Source organism: Harpia harpyja, chromosome 16 (genome assembly GCF_026419915.1).
Source record: "Harpia harpyja isolate bHarHar1 chromosome 16, bHarHar1 primary haplotype, whole genome shotgun sequence".
In the NCBI taxonomy this organism is placed as follows: domain Eukaryota; kingdom Metazoa; phylum Chordata; class Aves; order Accipitriformes; family Accipitridae; genus Harpia; species Harpia harpyja.
Genome location: NC_068955.1, coordinates 33,584,416 through 33,602,039, shown reverse-complemented (window position 1 = coordinate 33,602,039; position 17,624 = coordinate 33,584,416). Strand labels below are relative to the sequence as shown.

General features: G+C 38.3%; 1 protein-coding gene across 4 annotated transcripts in view; it reads left to right on the top strand.

The window, feature by feature from the left end:
- PTDSS2 (phosphatidylserine synthase 2) overlaps positions 1-17,624 on the top strand; it is a 43,304-nt gene that overhangs the window by 6,099 nt on the left and 19,581 nt on the right. For 2 of the 4 annotated variants that reach the window (XM_052811040.1, XM_052811041.1), the window contains exons 2-4: positions 4,630-4,731; positions 11,159-11,241; positions 16,551-16,618. In XM_052811040.1, coding sequence (XP_052667000.1) covers positions 4,630-4,731; positions 11,159-11,241; positions 16,551-16,618 — 253 coding nt within the window. Of the gene's footprint in view, positions 1-3,007; positions 3,028-3,987; positions 4,011-4,629; positions 4,732-11,158; positions 11,242-16,550; positions 16,619-17,624 lie in introns of those variants that run through there. The other 2 variants (XM_052811044.1, XM_052811042.1) reach the window with 2 other exon arrangements.

Sequence of the window (17,624 nt, the reverse complement as noted above, 5' to 3'; positions counted from 1 at the left end):
TGACAGAGATCTCATGTCACAGACTGGCAGTTAACCTCTTATTTTTGAAATGTTGGGGCCTGACCACTTGCTTTGGCCCTGTGCAACATGAACGTCTCGGTTTCATGTCTCTAATTTTGGATGTATTATCAGGATTATGACCAAGGTTGAATTTTTCTTGAAGGTTTCAAAAACCTCTCTATATCCAAACAGGATTGTTTCCCTGTTAATTACAATTTTGATTTTGAATGTCAAAATATTGGTCAGTTTTATTGTTATTAATTTGTATTGTGTTTTCCTGTATCTTATTCTTCACAATAACTTAAACACTATACTGCTGTTGAAGTAGTAGATTTGTTGTACTGTCTATTTGTCATATTTTCTTTAGAATTCCCAGCATGTGTCAGATGATGCATTGGTATATGGAGGGTAGAGAGCTTTGACATTCGTTCATCTTTTAAAATCTCTTTCAGAAATGCTTTTATGACTTTACCATTATTTGGAATAAAGAAAAAAAATTATTTCTTTGTGGAAAAAGTTGATGATAGGCTAAGATGGGACTAGTTGTTTTTGTTGACAGATTCTTTCTCTAGCAGTAGCTATTAATGCAACTTTTTAAAGCAACCGTACTGGCTGTTCTTCGGAATTTTGTTTCACTTAGAGAAGTGACAAAAAGATTAATAAATAAATCCTTTGCATGCCGTTCTCAATGATTGTTACTGTTTTTAATGTAGTTATTGCATCATTTATGACAAACAAGAACACTAATGCAAAGCAATGGATAATAAGGGTGTGGTCCCATTCACTTAAGCTGATTTTAGTTTGTACTGGAGATTGAATGAGGTCATCCACTGCCCGCTCTGCCGGGGTATTACTCCCTCCTTTCCATCCAGGGAGCTGATCTCTCCGAATCTCCCTAGAAAAGAGATACTTTAAAAAATTCCTTAGCTCTTTTTTCTCATAGACTTTATTTGGAAAATAAAAGATCTAATAGTAATTTCCTTGAAAAACCTACAGTTTCTAAATATGACAGAAGAATGAATTACCATGAAAAACAGAAGTTAGAATCGAACTTAATCCCGTGCACTGGAAAAGCCCCCATTTCTTTGTAAACTGCAGTGCAGGAGAGGTGTAGTGACTGATGCTGCCTGTTGGACTGCCTAAGTTGCCCTCACTTGGTGCTTAACTAAGTTAGCAGGGCAAGTATTTTTATAAAAACAAAACTTGAATTATTTCACTTAAATGCCTGAGTGTTTAAATGGGGAAGGAGCTAGATGTAAGGTACAGGAAGACAGAAAAATAAGCTACTTAATGTTCCAGCTTTTTAGTAGTTTGGGATTTGTTGTGAATTCTCTTTGACCTTCCTGGTCTTACATACTTTTGTACGCATATACTTTTAGGCACTGTTTTCTCAGAATTTTTGACATAAAACCTCCTAGAACTGGCTGTAGTCTGTACCCCCTTGCTTCTGGTGTGTTGCCTGAACTCCTGTATGATTCCAAGGGGAAGATACCTGGTCTGCTTAGCTTAGCTGTTTTCAGTCTCTACAGACTTCAGGCTAGGAGAACATAAAAGCCTTTCTGCATAATTCCTGCAATGCTTACCTTGCTGGGAATGTTCTTAGTTGTCTTGTCCTCCTCTTGCTGTGTTATTTTAAAGTGTATGTGAAGACTAAAATAATCCCTCTTTATGCAGTTTAATTCATCCAGACTGACATCACTCATATAAGTTCTTCTGTATGCTGTTCATTTTTCTGGCTACTCTAACTGTTTCACATTTTGTCTTGTTCCATGTGACTGTGGATTTCTATTTTATTTTTTTAACTCTGAAGCTGTGGAAAGATATGGTGTGTATCTATGCTTGCTTTTTTTTTTTTTTTTTTCCCCTCTCACAGGTAGGTTTGCATGGTGCTTTGCTACCTCTAGCAGCTGCCATCACTTTGTTGCTACTTGCAATTTTCTGGTTAGAGCTGCCAACTTGCTCTTTCCAGAAGACAAACCAATCTATAAAGTCTTTCATCCTGGCTTCTGGATTTCATGCTAGACTGCAAATTTGTTTACATGACTAACCATCCTGAAAACTTGCTACAAGACAATCTGGCTTCAGTTAGAAATGAAAACTGAGCTAAAAGGGTAATGACGAGATATATAGCCTCTTGTTTCTCATTAAACAGGGGAGCTTGTTGAAATTCAAGTTGATGGTTGTGGCACCAAAAATAAACCGAAAGCAGGGTGCATGTAGCTCCCAAACACTGACCATTCACTTTGCTACAAACTCCCCACAGGGATAAAGGAAACTAGGCCATCGGTGAGTTTCTAGATGTGTTCATCTAAATGAGGCTGTGCTAGTAACTGTTGTTTTGGCAATTTACATGACAGTGCGTTGAAAAAGTAATCAACTTCATATAGGTGTTCAGATGATGAAATGGTAAGGTGGAAGACAGCATTTCTAGATTGTTTTAGTAGCCTCTTAGATACTAGTTTCAAAAAAGTAAGCAATAAAACAAGGCATAAAATATAATGCATAGCCTTGCGGTTAACATAACCTTTTTCTATGATCAAAATATGGGTTGTTTTTGTATTAATTAATATACATCTATAAATGCAGCAAACAAGACCATGGTCTGATTTAAGTGAATTAGAGCATTTAATTCAGTCCCCTGCTGTACTGCCTCCTTTGAGAGGACTGTATTTGGTTTTTTTAAACTACTGTAGGTTACAAAATAGGCACCGAGTCACGTGTCTGTTAAATGAATGTTAAGTATGTGATGTCTGAATCACCTGTTATTTGGCATCCTGGGTGGCAAGTCAAAGGGAAAATGCATCTGTTGGGCAGGAAGCTTGCTGCTGCAAAGCCTTTGCATATTTTTTTTTCACGTTTTGTTTCCTTGCAAATTTTGAAAATACTTGTGGGTCCTTCCCTTTTTTTTCTTTTTTTTTTTTTTCCTGGAGGTGGTTAGTCTGTGTCCTCTGGACTGCAAGGAAGGATAGTGTTAAATGCCGAACACCTTTTTAGCAGTGGCAGAAGAGGATTGCATCTGCTTATGAGGTATTGCATGTGTTTTCCAGTGGGATTAAAAGGATGCTGTGAGAAGTGGCTGTGTTTTGGATTAGGATGAAATTGTAGTTCAAAATAACGCTTACCTTAACTTTCAGAGCAATTTTAGGTAGGTTACTGGGTTTGATGTTTAAAGGTAAGTCAGTGGACTTCTCAGAAATCCTTGGTGATCTGCAGTTTATGATGCACTGTACAACTTGAATATATACAAACTTTGGTCTTTTGGCATAAAATGGAAATGTAATGCTAGCTTCTATTACAATATAATATAAAAAGAAAATGTAAAAAGAGCTACTATGTACAAATACTTGTCACATACAGTTATTTTAATTCCAGTTTTTTCTGTTCTCTAAGCTTGATGCTTTATACCTGTGTTATTTTAATCATTTGTATTAAGAGATGTTGTGTAGTCCTCTAAAACAGAACTTGTGTCTTTGATTTGATCTTAAATGGCCAGACTTCACATGCTTCTGAGCTGAGGTCAGATAAGTTTTCCACTGAAAACAATAAATGGCTTCTCATTAGGAAGGGAATTTTCAACTTTAAATAAAAAAATGCAGACAGTGCAATGTAAGAATATAATGTATGTCGTAATCAGTAGGTGTATGTGTGTGCATATCAACTAGCTGCAGTAAGTTCTCTTCTTAACTCCCTGGTCTGGCAGTGTGTACTTAGCTCTTTTTTGTTTCACACCAAGATCAGTATAAGCAAATGGACTCTCATGGATGGGGAAGCGAGAACTTGTGACTCCATATACACTAGCAATGTTCTGCCTGTACGAGTATATTACACCAGCAAGGTTGCACGCTTTAACAGCGTAGAAGAACAACCACCAAGCTTTACTGTGGAGCTTTGCTGACATGGTTGTTCCAGCCGAAACCCCTTGTGCAGAGGTGGCCACATAGAGTTCTGCAGGCACAAACCTCTAGCTGTCAGTCTGTACCTGCTCTTCAGATCTAAGATGGAATGAAACTGTAAGAATTACTGGAAATAAGGCATCTAGAGGGAGCATCCTAATTCTTACAATTGCAACTGGTCTCATTCAGAGGTTTTTTTGTTGTTGTTTTTGGGTTTTTTTAATGACTAGTTTTTCTTGTAATGTGTAATTCCCATGTCTGGAGTGAATTCCCTTCTGTTTAGTCTTAAGAGTCTGTCAGTCTGCTGCAGTTTTTATTAATAGGCTTTGAAATAGAGCTGTGCAGCAGCACCATGAAGTATATACCTGACAAACCAGGAGAGAAATCTGGAGGTTTTTAGATCTCAGTGTTAGCACAGTTGGTGCTAATTTTTTTCAAGTTCCTGTTGTTCACTTGGCAAGTGTTTGTCCAAATTTTCCTTAACTCAGAGCACTTGGGGGAAAATGAGCAAGATCCGTTCTTGTGGTAGGCTTCTGTTGTGTGCTAGTGCACAATGGACTGATAACTAAATTTAGTGCCACTGTAAATTCTGTTTTCTGTGCTGTACAATACATAAAACTTCTTTAGTATTACTGACTGTTGTCTATGTATTTAGACTTACTGAGGCTTCACTGACAGGTGAAGATGAAAGTTTTTTCTGCTTTCTGATGTCAATTTTCTCTCTTCTAAATTTTAGGAGAGCTCACACCTTAACAGTCTTGTTCATCCTCACATGTGCGCTGGGCTACGTAACCTTGCTTGAAGAAACACCACAAGATACAGCCTATAATACAAAGAGGTAAATATTTGAGAAAGTGTTTCTATAAGGTGTATATTAGAAAAAGGTAGCTGTATGAACAAGTTACCATACACGCTTTTACCTTGTGGATAAGCTACCTCAAATGACCTTTGCATTAACTTGTTTAAATGCCCCAACCCTTAGAAAGTGACAAAACCAAGCATAAGTCTATAAGCTCCTTTGATGCTGGTCACTGAATTTAATTTCTAATCAGTTTAGTGTCACTCACTGTCATACCTGGTGGCTGCTGTGTGTGTGATTTAGAACAAAATACGAAACTCTTTCTAAAGCCTTGAAGTACTGGCTGCATTTCTTTGGCAATGATTCTGCCTCTTTTTCTTAAAATAACCTAACTTTTTAAGTTATGTGAGCTGTGACTAAATTTTTCTGACTTAAGTGCTTTTCATAAAATTATGTTCAGGAGTTCAATACAGATTATTATTTGTTGTTGAAAATTAACATGAGAACTTGTAGCCCAAAGGGAAACTCTTGGAAAGTAAGAATGAGTCTTACATGTATAGTCCATTTCTACCATAATTAAACTGATTAAATGTAGTTGAATTTCTCTTCTTTTTAAAGAAATACAGTCAGGAACAAAAAGGGGGAAGAAAAGTGGTCTTTTAAAAATCTAAGTATATTTTTAAAATGAAGGCTGTGCTTACAGACTGCAAAGCATCTGTGCTATAAGCATGAAAATCATTCTGTTTTCTACCAGTCTGGTTGCTTAAATATACTGCTTTTTTTTTTTTTTCCCCTTGCTATTAAAGGGTTTCTTCCTATTTTTTACATTTTTTTAAAGTGACTCAGGATATAGTATTCATTGTCATGGAGATGCAGGAATTAGGGTGTTTCCTGAGGTGATCTTGGTTGTTATTCTGTCAGTTACACAATAGATGTAGCTAATTTAATTCACACTCACACGTGTGCTGAGTTGAGGGTTTGTATTTTTATGTGTGTGGGTGAAATGGAACAAGTTGGAACACAGTGCCCTGTCTGGAGCTGGGAAAATTTCTGCGAGGCTTTGGTGTGAATAAATGCCATTTTATTCCCAGTTATAACGAGCGAGTCTGGGGAGCGGATGGTGGCGTGACATTCTTTGGAATGGCAGTTCAAAAATAAAGAAGGGGAAAAGCTGAAAGAGAAGTGATGACACATCGTTAGGGAGTAATACACATCTAAGGTGACTCAGTGGAATATCTTATTATTGAGATTAGAGCCTTTACTGCTTTAATAAAAACAAAACCAGGGAAGATTAATCAGCAGACTAGCCTTTCTTTCATGAAATAGAAGTTGCTTTCTGCATATTCAGTGCAGGGAAGAATGTGCCCAGTTGTTAAAATCAATGTAACAGCATCATAACAGACAATGAGTAGTGAATGTTCTTTGATCACTTCTGTATCGCTGCTTGTGGAATACTGCCTGCAATATCTAGGTGCAAAAATACTTGAAAAGCGGCATCCTGAGAATTGTATACGGTCTTCCAAATACTGGTTTACGTTAATTGGTTTTGAAGAATGCATCTCTCTTTCCACTCATGCTGCACCCTTACGCTATTGCCACAGTCATTCATGCTACATGACGAAGTCTGAGACGGTAGTTAATTTGGTCAAATCATTTCTACATCCAAGCTAAAGATCAATGCAGACATAATGCACAAGTCCTGTGGGCTTTTCCTAAGCTCACCTCTGTTGCCTTGGCCGTGATTTACAAAACAGATGGAAGTGTCTGTGTTGTTCAGCACACTCCTTATGCTGAGTCAATTTTCAGTGAACTCCTGTCTGGTCCCAATTAAATCTCTTTTCTGAGGTCTTTGAGGTAAGTGCTATGCCAAGTTTATCACCATTAAGCATGAAGGATTCCAGCTCAATTCATGTCCCAGCCGTTGTCCTTACCTTCCTTAGCATCCGTGTGCCTGCTGTGCTCATATCTCCTTGTTCCTGACCAATTTTATGTGGCTCTTTAAGTGTACGTTTGAATAAAAAGAGGCATTTCAGAGCAGGAGTGAGATGGTCACAACTTGCGTAAGTATATCCATATCCCCAGTTTTCACAGATTTTTATTTTTGCTTCCATAACTTAAAATACCTTATCCTACCCTGAGATCTTTTTCAGCCTTAATGTAGAGCTGTTGTGTGTTTTGATCTAAAATTTTGGCCTGCATGAGGCTGTCACTGTGTGCAAATATTTCATGGGAACACTTGCCTGCTTAACGAACAGAAGTAGTTTTATTACCAATGAGCAGTATCTCTGGCTGTCATGCTTTTTTATTTCCAACTACTGCACAATGACAGTGGAGCAGTGTTTTCGGTGCTTAGGTGCAAAGTCTAAATACATGCTTGCAAACACTTAAACCTCCTTTGTTCTTAAGCTCTTGCTGAGAGGTGCCATAGTGCCTGTGAACTGCATTAGGTGATTAGAGCAGAACGGTTGGACTCGATCTTAAAGGTCTTTTCCAACCTAAATGATTCTATGATTCTATGATTAAATTGAAGCAAAGTATACAAATTGCTCTGCTAGCTGCTGTTGCTGTTTCCTGGACTAGCTAAAGCAATAGGAAGTCATCTGAGGCTCTTGTCTTCTCCCCTATAAAAGTGCTTCATGCAGTCACTTACACAAGCAGCTGAGGGCAGGGTGAGTGGCTGGATTCATGCAATAAGTCATCAGGAGAAATGATGGACAAAAAACAAATTAGAACATGAACCTGTGAGGTCATGGGGCGTGGTATCTATAGCAAAGATTTATATTTGCATCTGTTTATATGCTGACATTTGAGTGCCATTTTTCTTCCTGCAGCATGTTAGGGCAACTAAAGGAGGAATTTATTTTTTTAAGATAAGATTTATAGAAACGTTTTATATGTAAATCTAGTTAAAGTTCATTAGGATCATACACAAAAATGTTGATGTGATCATGTGTATGTGACCAGATTGCCTCTGTTGTAGAGACAGCTGAAAATTTACTACTTTAGCCAAAGAGATGTTGCGCTCTGAAGCCTGTCTGATCGATGAGACCTTTTATTCACACAGTTCCTACAGCATTCAAAGCAGCTTTGAAATAGTCCACCCCGTCTGACAACTGTCAACTTCTCTGCCATTAAGCACCCAGGAGGAGCTGACAGGACTGAGCTCCAGCTCTGAGGGTAGCTAAATAAATATTCAGCAACCTCCTTTGCATACAATGGCAGTGGAAGAAATCCACATCTCCAAAATACTTTGAATGCTGAGTGGGCGTTCTTAGGAAAAAAGTTAATATTTTGTTTATAAAAAAACACATTCGGGTTTAAAATCCTGTATGCATGAGGGTTGTACATTGAATTTCAGGCCATGACAGTCTCACTTCTAAGATGCCTTTCTACACCAGTTTTTGGCAATAACTGCTCAGCCATGGTAACAAATCTAGGTGTATGTGTATTTACAAGTTGATGATCTCTACCTCCTGTTGCTGAACACCCACAGAGAAAACAAGGTAACAAGGAGGCTAGACCTCCATCTGCCAGTCTACCAGTTCTTCAGCTTGTGACACCACTGAGGGGATTGTACCAGTCATGCTACTGTAGATACAGCCAGGGAAGGGACAGGGAGTGGGAGCTGTCTTGTTAAGAGCCTAGAACAAAGGACAATATACAGATACTCACAGACAAGCTTCATTGTCTTGTGTCTCTGAATGACTCTTAAAATAACACAAGCAATAGCTTGTTTGCACTAGTGAAACTGTTGCCATGTTTGCCCTTTCTTATTTGGTTAAGTGCTAAAATTATTTTTGTAGGCACCTTTACTATCTGCTGCTAAAGAAAATATGTTAGCCCAGGAAGATACATTAGCTGCATCCATCCAGGCTGCCTGCAGGGGTAGTTTGAAGAACCGTCCCCCCCAAATCCTAGAGAAGTTCTTACCTCAAGCCATGGTAAGCCAGCAGGCTGGTTAGGCTTTGAAAGCTTCATAAGGAGGCAGTATGATGATGTTAAGGGGAGAAATTTATTTACCACAGGGAAAAAAAAGATAATGGAGCTGACATGGTTATTATGCAAATTTGTTTTCTTCTTCAAAACTTCTCATGGTGAACTTGAAGTAAAATAATATAGCTGAAATCCCAGCTTATTTCAGCACAGCTGCTGCAGCTGCTGTTTGGCTGAGAGTAGATTTTAGAAAAAGGAACATAACTAAGTTCCTGTGGTGATTTAGATTCAGGTTATCTCCAGCTTTGGGAAAATTACCCTCACAAGGCCTGAAACAATGATCTTGGACATTTTGGTTCATGGCTGAGCATAATGATAGTGAACAAAGAGATGTGCATTGTTACATGATACAGAATGCAGACTATTCTGTGTAAATGTAAATTTGTAGTCCTGGTATTTCCAAATACAGACTAGTGACTCAAAATGCAGAATATTCTCATTATTTGAGATCAGCTGAAACTTTTTAGCATCTTCATCTTTGAAAATCATGATGGCACTATCTATTAGCTGTTTCATTCAGTAGCTAATTCTGTTGTGCTTCCCAGTGTCATAAAGCAAATAAAATAACTGAGTTGCATCTGTTAAGTAGAACCTATTTTTATTTTCAGGAAGCACAAACTTTTTATACTCAGAGGTGAATGTTGCAAAATAGTTTTCATAAATCCTTTTGGTTTTTATTTTGAAATAAGATTTTGAAATGTTTAAAGCATGAATAGTCTACTATTGCTTCTTGTATGTAATATTTCCTTAATAAAAGCAAAATTATTGGGTATTTTCTGTGGCTCCTGCAAACATAGCCATTTTATTTACAGTCAAGGGTTGCATCATTTACTGCAAACGTGGCCTACACTTATCCTACAATGTAGTGAGGTATTTCTCAATTATCTCTCTCTTCAGCCAGCTCTTAAGCAGGTAATATGAGGAAGCATGAAAGTTCTATTGGGAGTTCAGATGTAGAAAAAAGAGCATTTTTGGATTGCATTATACTGTTCCATTCATTAAGACTAAAGGAACATGCCCAAGTATAGACCATGGGGTCTTATCTTCTTGAAAAACAAGTGGTGCCCCCTGAAAAAGAAATGCCATTTTGTGCATGTAAGAAGTTTAAAATCTCAATTACTTAAAATCTCAGGAGAATTTTAAGTTGATGTTAGGTACCTTGAAATTAAATTCCAGACCTCACCCACCTAACTCGCATCTCAGTCTCTTGAGGTCTCTACTGCATACTGAAGGAGTGGTGTTCCTGATGGCAAGGGTCAGGCATTCAGACATGAGTATTTGCATTTTCTCATTTTTCTTTTACTTGCAAAACAAAACTTTATTGAAAAGCATACTGTATGTGATCAGTGGGTTTCAAATCCTGGATCTCGAATGTTGCTTGCTTAGTTTGCTGTTTGAACAGTAAGGATCTCTTCCTGGAGCCTTCTGGCTGCCCTTAAGGGTTCTGTTCCACATTGGCTTAAGCTGATGGTTTAGCCTTAACTGGGGACTGCTGTGTTCCTTCCTTGGGAGAGAGGTGAGCCAAGCCAACTGAATAGAAGTTGGTTTTTTCCTAGGTTAGTTTTCAGCCAGATCAGTCCTTGTACCATCTCATTCTGGTAATGCAGAAAATTCTGCCTCCTGGAAGGAGGCACACAGCAGGACTGCGGCAGCCCTTATTTAGGTCTTACCTTGCTGAGGATGACAAAACTGTGCAGGTCTGGGCTTAGGGTTTTGGGATGACATTGTGGGTCTTTGGTATACTTGGGCCCATGGTCTGATATTTCTTATTTTTCTTTAATGTCTCTGTTACATTCTGTTAAGCTCTATATTATAGTTCTAGCTTTTGAAATAGCACCAGTGGCGGTTTGGTCTTACAAGCTCCTTCTTGTCTTTAGTTGACTAAGAAAATGTTTTGGAGTGGTGACAAGTTCAACAGTTCACTTTTAAATTTTACTGCAATTTTACTGGAGCAATGAGAAGCTCTCTAACTTGAGAGCTTTCTCACTGCTAAATTTTAAGTGTCTTTCTGACAAAGTGGGCATGAAAGCTTCTCAAATACATAGGGAAGCATTTGGCTTGTGCCTCTCACGATCACCTGCAGGCTAAGGCCCATCATGTGGATCAAGGAACTGCTCTTTTGTTTTTGCTGGATGAGTTCTCAGCCAGATCAGGCTCCTTGCTTGGCTGGCCAGATACTAGTAAATGACAGCAAAATGGAAGCAATGGAAGCATGCAGTTACTGAGGAGGAAGGGAGAAGGACGGATGGCTAAAGTTTGGCGTTTGCGACAGTCTGTCATGAAACCACGCTTAGAAGTATAAGAATTTATACCTGTTTCCCTGATATATAATTTTCAAAAGTCATCTACTTACGATTGACATGCTTAGTAGTTAAGAAACAGACCAGACATTTTTTACATCAAAGAATATAAATTACAATTTCATTAGGAAGATGAAGCAATATGAACAGTTTGTTCTGTTTTTCACTTTCAGAGGTATTGTTGCCAGTATTTTGGTTTTCTTATGTTTTGGAGTTACACAAGCTAAAGATGGACCATTTTCAAGACCTCATCCAGGTAATTTACGTTGCTTAAGTCATTCAAATGTTTCTGATAAATTGCATGGTTTATGGTGAATGTAAATATTTGTGTTACTTGTAGAGAAGGTAGGTGGTAATTTTAAATAATAATAATATAGGTTCATTAACACTGCACACTTAGCACATAGACTCTGAGTCTGCAAACAGCATAGCGATCGTTCTGTGCTTTCAATCTGCATGTAGCATAGGATTTTTTTTTGTCTCCCTGTTTTGGCTTCCTGTTATTAGCAAAAGCTTTGTGTGAACTGCTAGATTCTCGAAACCTTAACTTCCCCTGTGTATCCCTCCCCCTCCCCCCCCTCCTTTCTATAATAGGACTGCACTTCTGACCATGTATCCGGTTGCTGGAGCACTATGCTCCTTTTACTGTATGTCCATTATCCACAATAACCGGTAAATTAGAAGCCCTTGATTATGATTTTAAAGATTTCTAGTAAGACTGTAAGTCTTGAAAGCATTTGAAAGCACAACACAAAACCTCTTCCATGTAGTGTTATATCAGATGAAGTATGAAAATGTTTTAGTATCTTTGATCTTTTGCCTATTTTTAGATGTGAATCATTGAGAAATAATTAAGGGAATATATATAGGCTTACATAATATTCCTGAAAGCATTAGTCTCTCCTACAGTCAAATACAGCTATAAGTATTTCTTATGCCAAAAAATTAACCTTTAAACTGTAAAGTTTAGGAATGCTGTTCTATATGAGAAACAGCAGACATGTTAAAAACCTCAATCAAAGCAGATGCTGTTCTAGAGCAATGCCCACAGCACACCTCTGCAAACTTAAGGTTTTATTCAGAAGTTTGCATTTCTGAGGTCTTATTAAATAGCAGTTTTTAGTCTTTCTTTTCTGTTACAGTTAATTCTGGTTCCTCCTATAAGACAAATTACTCCTTTTAAGGACACCAGTGATGTTTGGGTGCTTTCAGTTTTAGAACATCCAGTGGTTTTGTCTGGGATGGAAGTAATTTTTATTCCCTAGAACAACGTAGTACAAATTGGATGGGGAAAGTCCAAAGGTCAGAGATCTCTGCAGCAAACTTTTAGTGTAGACTGAGCCAACGTCTACCACCTCTGTATGCTCCTGTCTTGGAAACAGCAGTTACTGGACTGAAGCTGAGTATCTTTCAGCAGAATCAAATCGTCCATGAACAGGGTGATTGAAGAAGTTCCCATGTATTCAATCACTTCAAATATTGAGTGTATTCATGACATCTTTTGTCTTAACTTCACCTTTCCTCTATCTTGTTTGACGGGATGATTTTTGAAGAGTGGTTTTCAGGGGCTATAGCAGTTTGCTACGGTAGCAGATACTTCCACAGTCACAGCAAGACATCTGGGTGCCTGTTGAAAGGAGAATGGCAGTCTTTCTCCATACGTCTCCTGTGGGAAGGCTCTAGCAGGTAGCAGAGAGCATGGCATTGCAGCCCCGTGAGATTCAGCGTCAGCTCTTCCAGTTAGAGGGGCGTATTAGGAAGTTCCCATCAGGCAATCAAGTCTTTGACCTTAGCTTTGTGGTGCTGTTCCGGGAGAAAGATCTCATCTCAAAGGAACTGGCAGCACAGGCCACTGGTGTGCACTGCTTCCATTTATAGGGCAGAAAGAAGCCTTTGGGTCAGTGAGGTCACTACGATCACATACAGCCACATCAGATGTGTTACGTGAACTCTTCAAGCTGTATCATAAAAGTAGCTAGGTTTCGTGCCCTGCTTCTGTCAGGTGATTTTTGGAGCCCTATTATTCAGTATGTGTGTACCTATTTATGACCAGCTCAGAGATGTTTTATATTTTTGTCTGGTTTTTGTGCCTAATGTTGTTCTGTTTAAATAGCTCTTTTTACTTGGTGTTTTTCCACCTAATTTATTTATACACAGCTCGTGTATGCCAACTCACTGTTGGTTTTGCTAAAGCAACAAGTTTTGCTTTTAGTCTCCCCCCCTCAATGTAAGTCTACTTTCCTTGGAATTTTTTTCTTTACTCATTTAGCCTTTCAGGTGGCATAGGTCAAACTCAAACCTCTGTTGCTAAATAGGAGTAAGTGGCTGGTTGTGCACTCAGCCAGGCAGCGCCCTCTTGTTAAGTTTTCATCTTGTGTTTTCAAGTCTCCCTACAATGGCAACGGTTCAGTGTTTGAGCATAGTAATCACTAAACTATCAGGTATGTAAATGATTAGTTGAAGCCTACTTAATCAGGAAGATAGTCTTAATTTGAGGAAGGTTCATGGTGACAGGTGCATTTAAGGAAAACAAATATTAGAGGTATGCCAAAAATAACTTTATAGCTAAAGATGAGGCCAGTCCAGGAAGACAGAGAACATAGTGTTTGTACAGCTTTGAAAACATCTTGTTTCTGGCGTACACGTACAGATATAAAGTAGTCTTCAAAACCTCTTGGGTACTTAGGTCAGCCAGGGAGAAAGCACACTAAATTATAACCAGATTGTATTTTTTTTTTTATTATGTAGTATTGCTGAGCATAATCAGCAGCTGCAGATCATCTGTTGCCAGAACCCTACATATATAGGAGAAGAAAAGCTCAGATAAGGATTTAGATTTTTCTGCTTTCTGAACTGTATGTATATCAGTTTCAGAACTAGTCTGCCACATTTATGTCTGAGTAGTGTAAAAATTGTCATACAAGGCTTTATAGGTCAGAAAAAACTCAGCTTTTTTTTAAGGCTCCTAGTCTGAAGGTGATGTTGGAAGGAAACAATGCTTAGTTCATGTGGGAGAAGTGTGTTAATGAAAGGTTAATTCTTCTGGCTTGAACATAATGGTTACTCTTCAAGGTATGCTGCCATTATAGGAAAGGATAGAAAACACATTATCAAACTTTAAAATTTTAATCACTTTTAAAAAGATTTTTTTTAATCACCTTAAAGTCACCACTGTATTTCTGTCCTGCAGGCTCGCATTCAAAAGGCTAAAGTATTTTTCAGCAGTGCAGTGGTGCTGGTTTGGGGAGAGGTTCCTCTCTTCCAAATAATCTTTTGACCAATGGAGGGTTTTTTTGCTTGTTTGTTTTTCCTAAGCTGCATTCTAGAAAGACAAGAAGGTGCATGCATGCTCCTGGTCAGTCCTTCCAAGTGAAATTTGCCAGTGGATTTGAAAGTTAATCAAATCTGAAGGAAGGACAGAAGTCTCAAGTAACTGTTTTTACAACTTCTGTGTAAGGACAGCTGCACAAGAGGCACTAGCTATTGCCTCACCAAGGAGCAGGTAGGCTGAACTCTGCTTTTCCTTCCCTCAAGGAGACCAAGGGACAAAACCACCTCATAATGTGTGTTTAGAGGTTTGGTTTTTTAATGACTGACCCCTAAGAAGACACTTCATATTGCATAATTAAGAAATGACAATTATGTTTGTAGACTTTTAAGTAAAAATCTTAAAAGTTCCAAATTTCCAGTGAAAGCTGTTACAGAGCGCTGAACTTCCCGTTACCCAGGCCACACCTGCCTCACTTATTTTTCCTTTTTTTTTTTTCTAAAAGTGTAAAGTAGGCCATTTTTTATGAAATTAATTTAGCAGTTTTGCTGAAAAAAGGTCACGCCTTCTCACATTTCAATCTATTTTAATGATGGTGTCAGAAGCAGGCTGTTAGAGAGTTCTTTTAAAAACGTGGAATTTCTTTTTTTGTGGGGGGGGGTGGGCAAAGACAACACTTATTTTTGTTTCGGGGGTCAAACAAGCCTCCACCAAGCTCTGCAACACCATGGCTAGTTGATTTCAGGTTCTGAGCTGATAAACAAGTATGTTTGCAAGCCTGGAGTTTGTTTAGTTCTTGCATTATTTATATCATGGTCCTGCTTTTAAGCATTAACATACCTAAGTTGCCCTGGAGTTAATAAATGCCCAAATTGGGCCTTAAGGTTCTTGGTTTTTTTTTTTTACTTCATGGCAAACCATATTCATGCAGGTGGAATAGCTTGCTGTTTCCACTCAACCATATGAATGACTCTCTTGATTCGTCTTTGACCCAATCCAATTCTAACTATCACCTAGATGTAACCATGGAAGAAGAGTTCTGTTTTATAAGTGTAAACAGGAAACACCTGAAGGAAAGTCTATTCAAATCATTCCAGAGTAATTAGTATGTGATGTTGCTGAGAAATTTAAATATCCACTTGGAATGAGTCAAGTTTTGCTGAAAAACCTTGTGTAAATTTTTGGATGTGGTTAGGAAAAAATGCTGGAGCACTCCATACACATACTGGCTCTGCATTAACCTGCTTCCTCTTGTATAGGAGTTAACAAAAACGCTGGATGAGATTTCAGAGCCCAGAAATCACCTTATGGAATGGAGGCCAAACCAGACTCTGGGTGGAGTAGGATGAATTAGGGGCATGAATGCAGCCCATGGACCACAAGGCTTGTACCCAGGACAGTCAGAGAGCCTATTACCTGAGGACTGAGTCTTTCAGAAGAACTGAGGTGACGATGATGGAGCTGGAAGTGTACAAATACTTTAATTTGTGTACCCTTTAGATTCAGGTGTTGCTTCAGTGTGAGAAGATCTGTAATAGCACATCTTGGGAGGGTGAAAACCAACTGCAGACTCTGAAGTAGCTGAGTTTTGCATGATATTTCTCTTATGAAGAGTTTCAGATGATCTCATAGGTCTTGCATCTAGCACCTGCTAAACCTTTGGTACTTTTTTAAAATTTATTTAATTCCTAGTAAAAGTGAAAATATCTTTGGTATTTTGAAATGCTTTCTGCCCCTTGAGGAAACAACCTTGTCTTCACGGTAAGAAGACGGGCTTACAAAAGTAAAAGCAGTGGTTCCTCCTGCCAGTCTTAGTCTTGTCTGTTTTAGCAGTACATAGGCAGAAGTTGGCAAAGCACGTTAGCCGTGATAGGGCTGGGAAAACCAAAGTTGGTTCCATGAGATCTTGGAGAAAGAAATTAGATTAGTTCAAGAAGGATATAGTTCTCTTCCAAAGACTGCTAGAAAGCATTGCAAGTGGCATGTATCATTCCTTCTAATTCTTAAATACTTAGTTCATTGGGATGAAGCGTTCTTATGGATCCTGGTCCATCCTCACAGATCCAGGTCATGGCCTGAGCAATTCTGGCAAATTTACATAGCAGCCCATCTGGTAGTTAAAAAGCCTTTCTGGTTATACACTTTAGGAAGGATGGTGAACACTTTACTTGAATGCTGGGCTTTATAATTTGTTGGTGGGAGCATCTCTTCTTGAAGTGTTTAGTTATATTACAGTAAATGAATAATTGACTGCTGTTTTGCTTGAAAGCTTGCTAATATCCCGTTTGTTTCTGTAGCTTACTGGAGGTTTTGGCTGTGTGTCAGTGTTGTGTATGAGCTCTTCCTCATCTTTATACTCTTTCAGGTAAGTAACTTAAACTTCTAGTTACTAAATGCCAGTTTAATGTGGATATAAAATCCTTTGTGGTGTTCTTTAGGATTCTCGCTGACTACAGGAGATGCTCTTCATTTTTGTGAAATCAAATCATTGTGCTATTTAATGAGACTTCTAGGTTGAGGAAAAATTACAATATTACAAAAATATTTCACCTTGTCTAACCTCCAATTAGTCTCAGCCTAGGTTAGACACCACAGTGAAGTGTTCTTAAATGAGTCGATAAGAAGTCAGAGTTCTTCTTTAGATCAAACAATCAGGAGTTGATGCTTCTCGTGTTTAGTCTCTGGACTTAGTGACTTGCTGAAGTTGCATACCAGCTGTTAGTTTCTTAGATCCTACAGGTTGTAGGGTGAATTCATCTTGTTCAATCTTTTGAAATACTTTTTACCTTGAATGATAGGTGCTTTGAACATTTTTTCAGTTTATTGCCAAAAATTCACAAAACTTAATACACAATTTTGTGTAGTGGCAGCAAACTGAGGATGGTGTTTTTTCTAGAAAGACATGCTATTGGTACTTCCAAATAAAGTACCTTATTTTTTACCATATTCTTGTCCTTTAGTAAACTGAGAATCTTCCCCTGGCTTTTACAATTCTATGACTTCTCAGAAATGTAGCAGTTAAAGTAAAATATTTTGAGATAAGCAAGAGCAGTAAACCTGATGCTATTAACAAAGCCATTGTGCTCCTATATGTATACTTACACCACTGCAAATCAAGTTTGAGTGCCAAGAAAGAGCTTGAGAATTTGAAGGAGATTCATCCTTTCTTCAGTTACTCAATCCAATTATTGCAGTCATCTCCTCAGGCAACAGCATGATTTGAAACCAAAAGCAAACGTAGAGGTACTAAACCATGAGAGGTAACTGTCCTGTCAGACAGCTGGCTACTTTTCAGATTTAGATTCCAATTAGAGTCCTCAGTTGTTCATTTTCAGATAGGTCCTTCTTGCTGACATCTTAGTAACATTTGG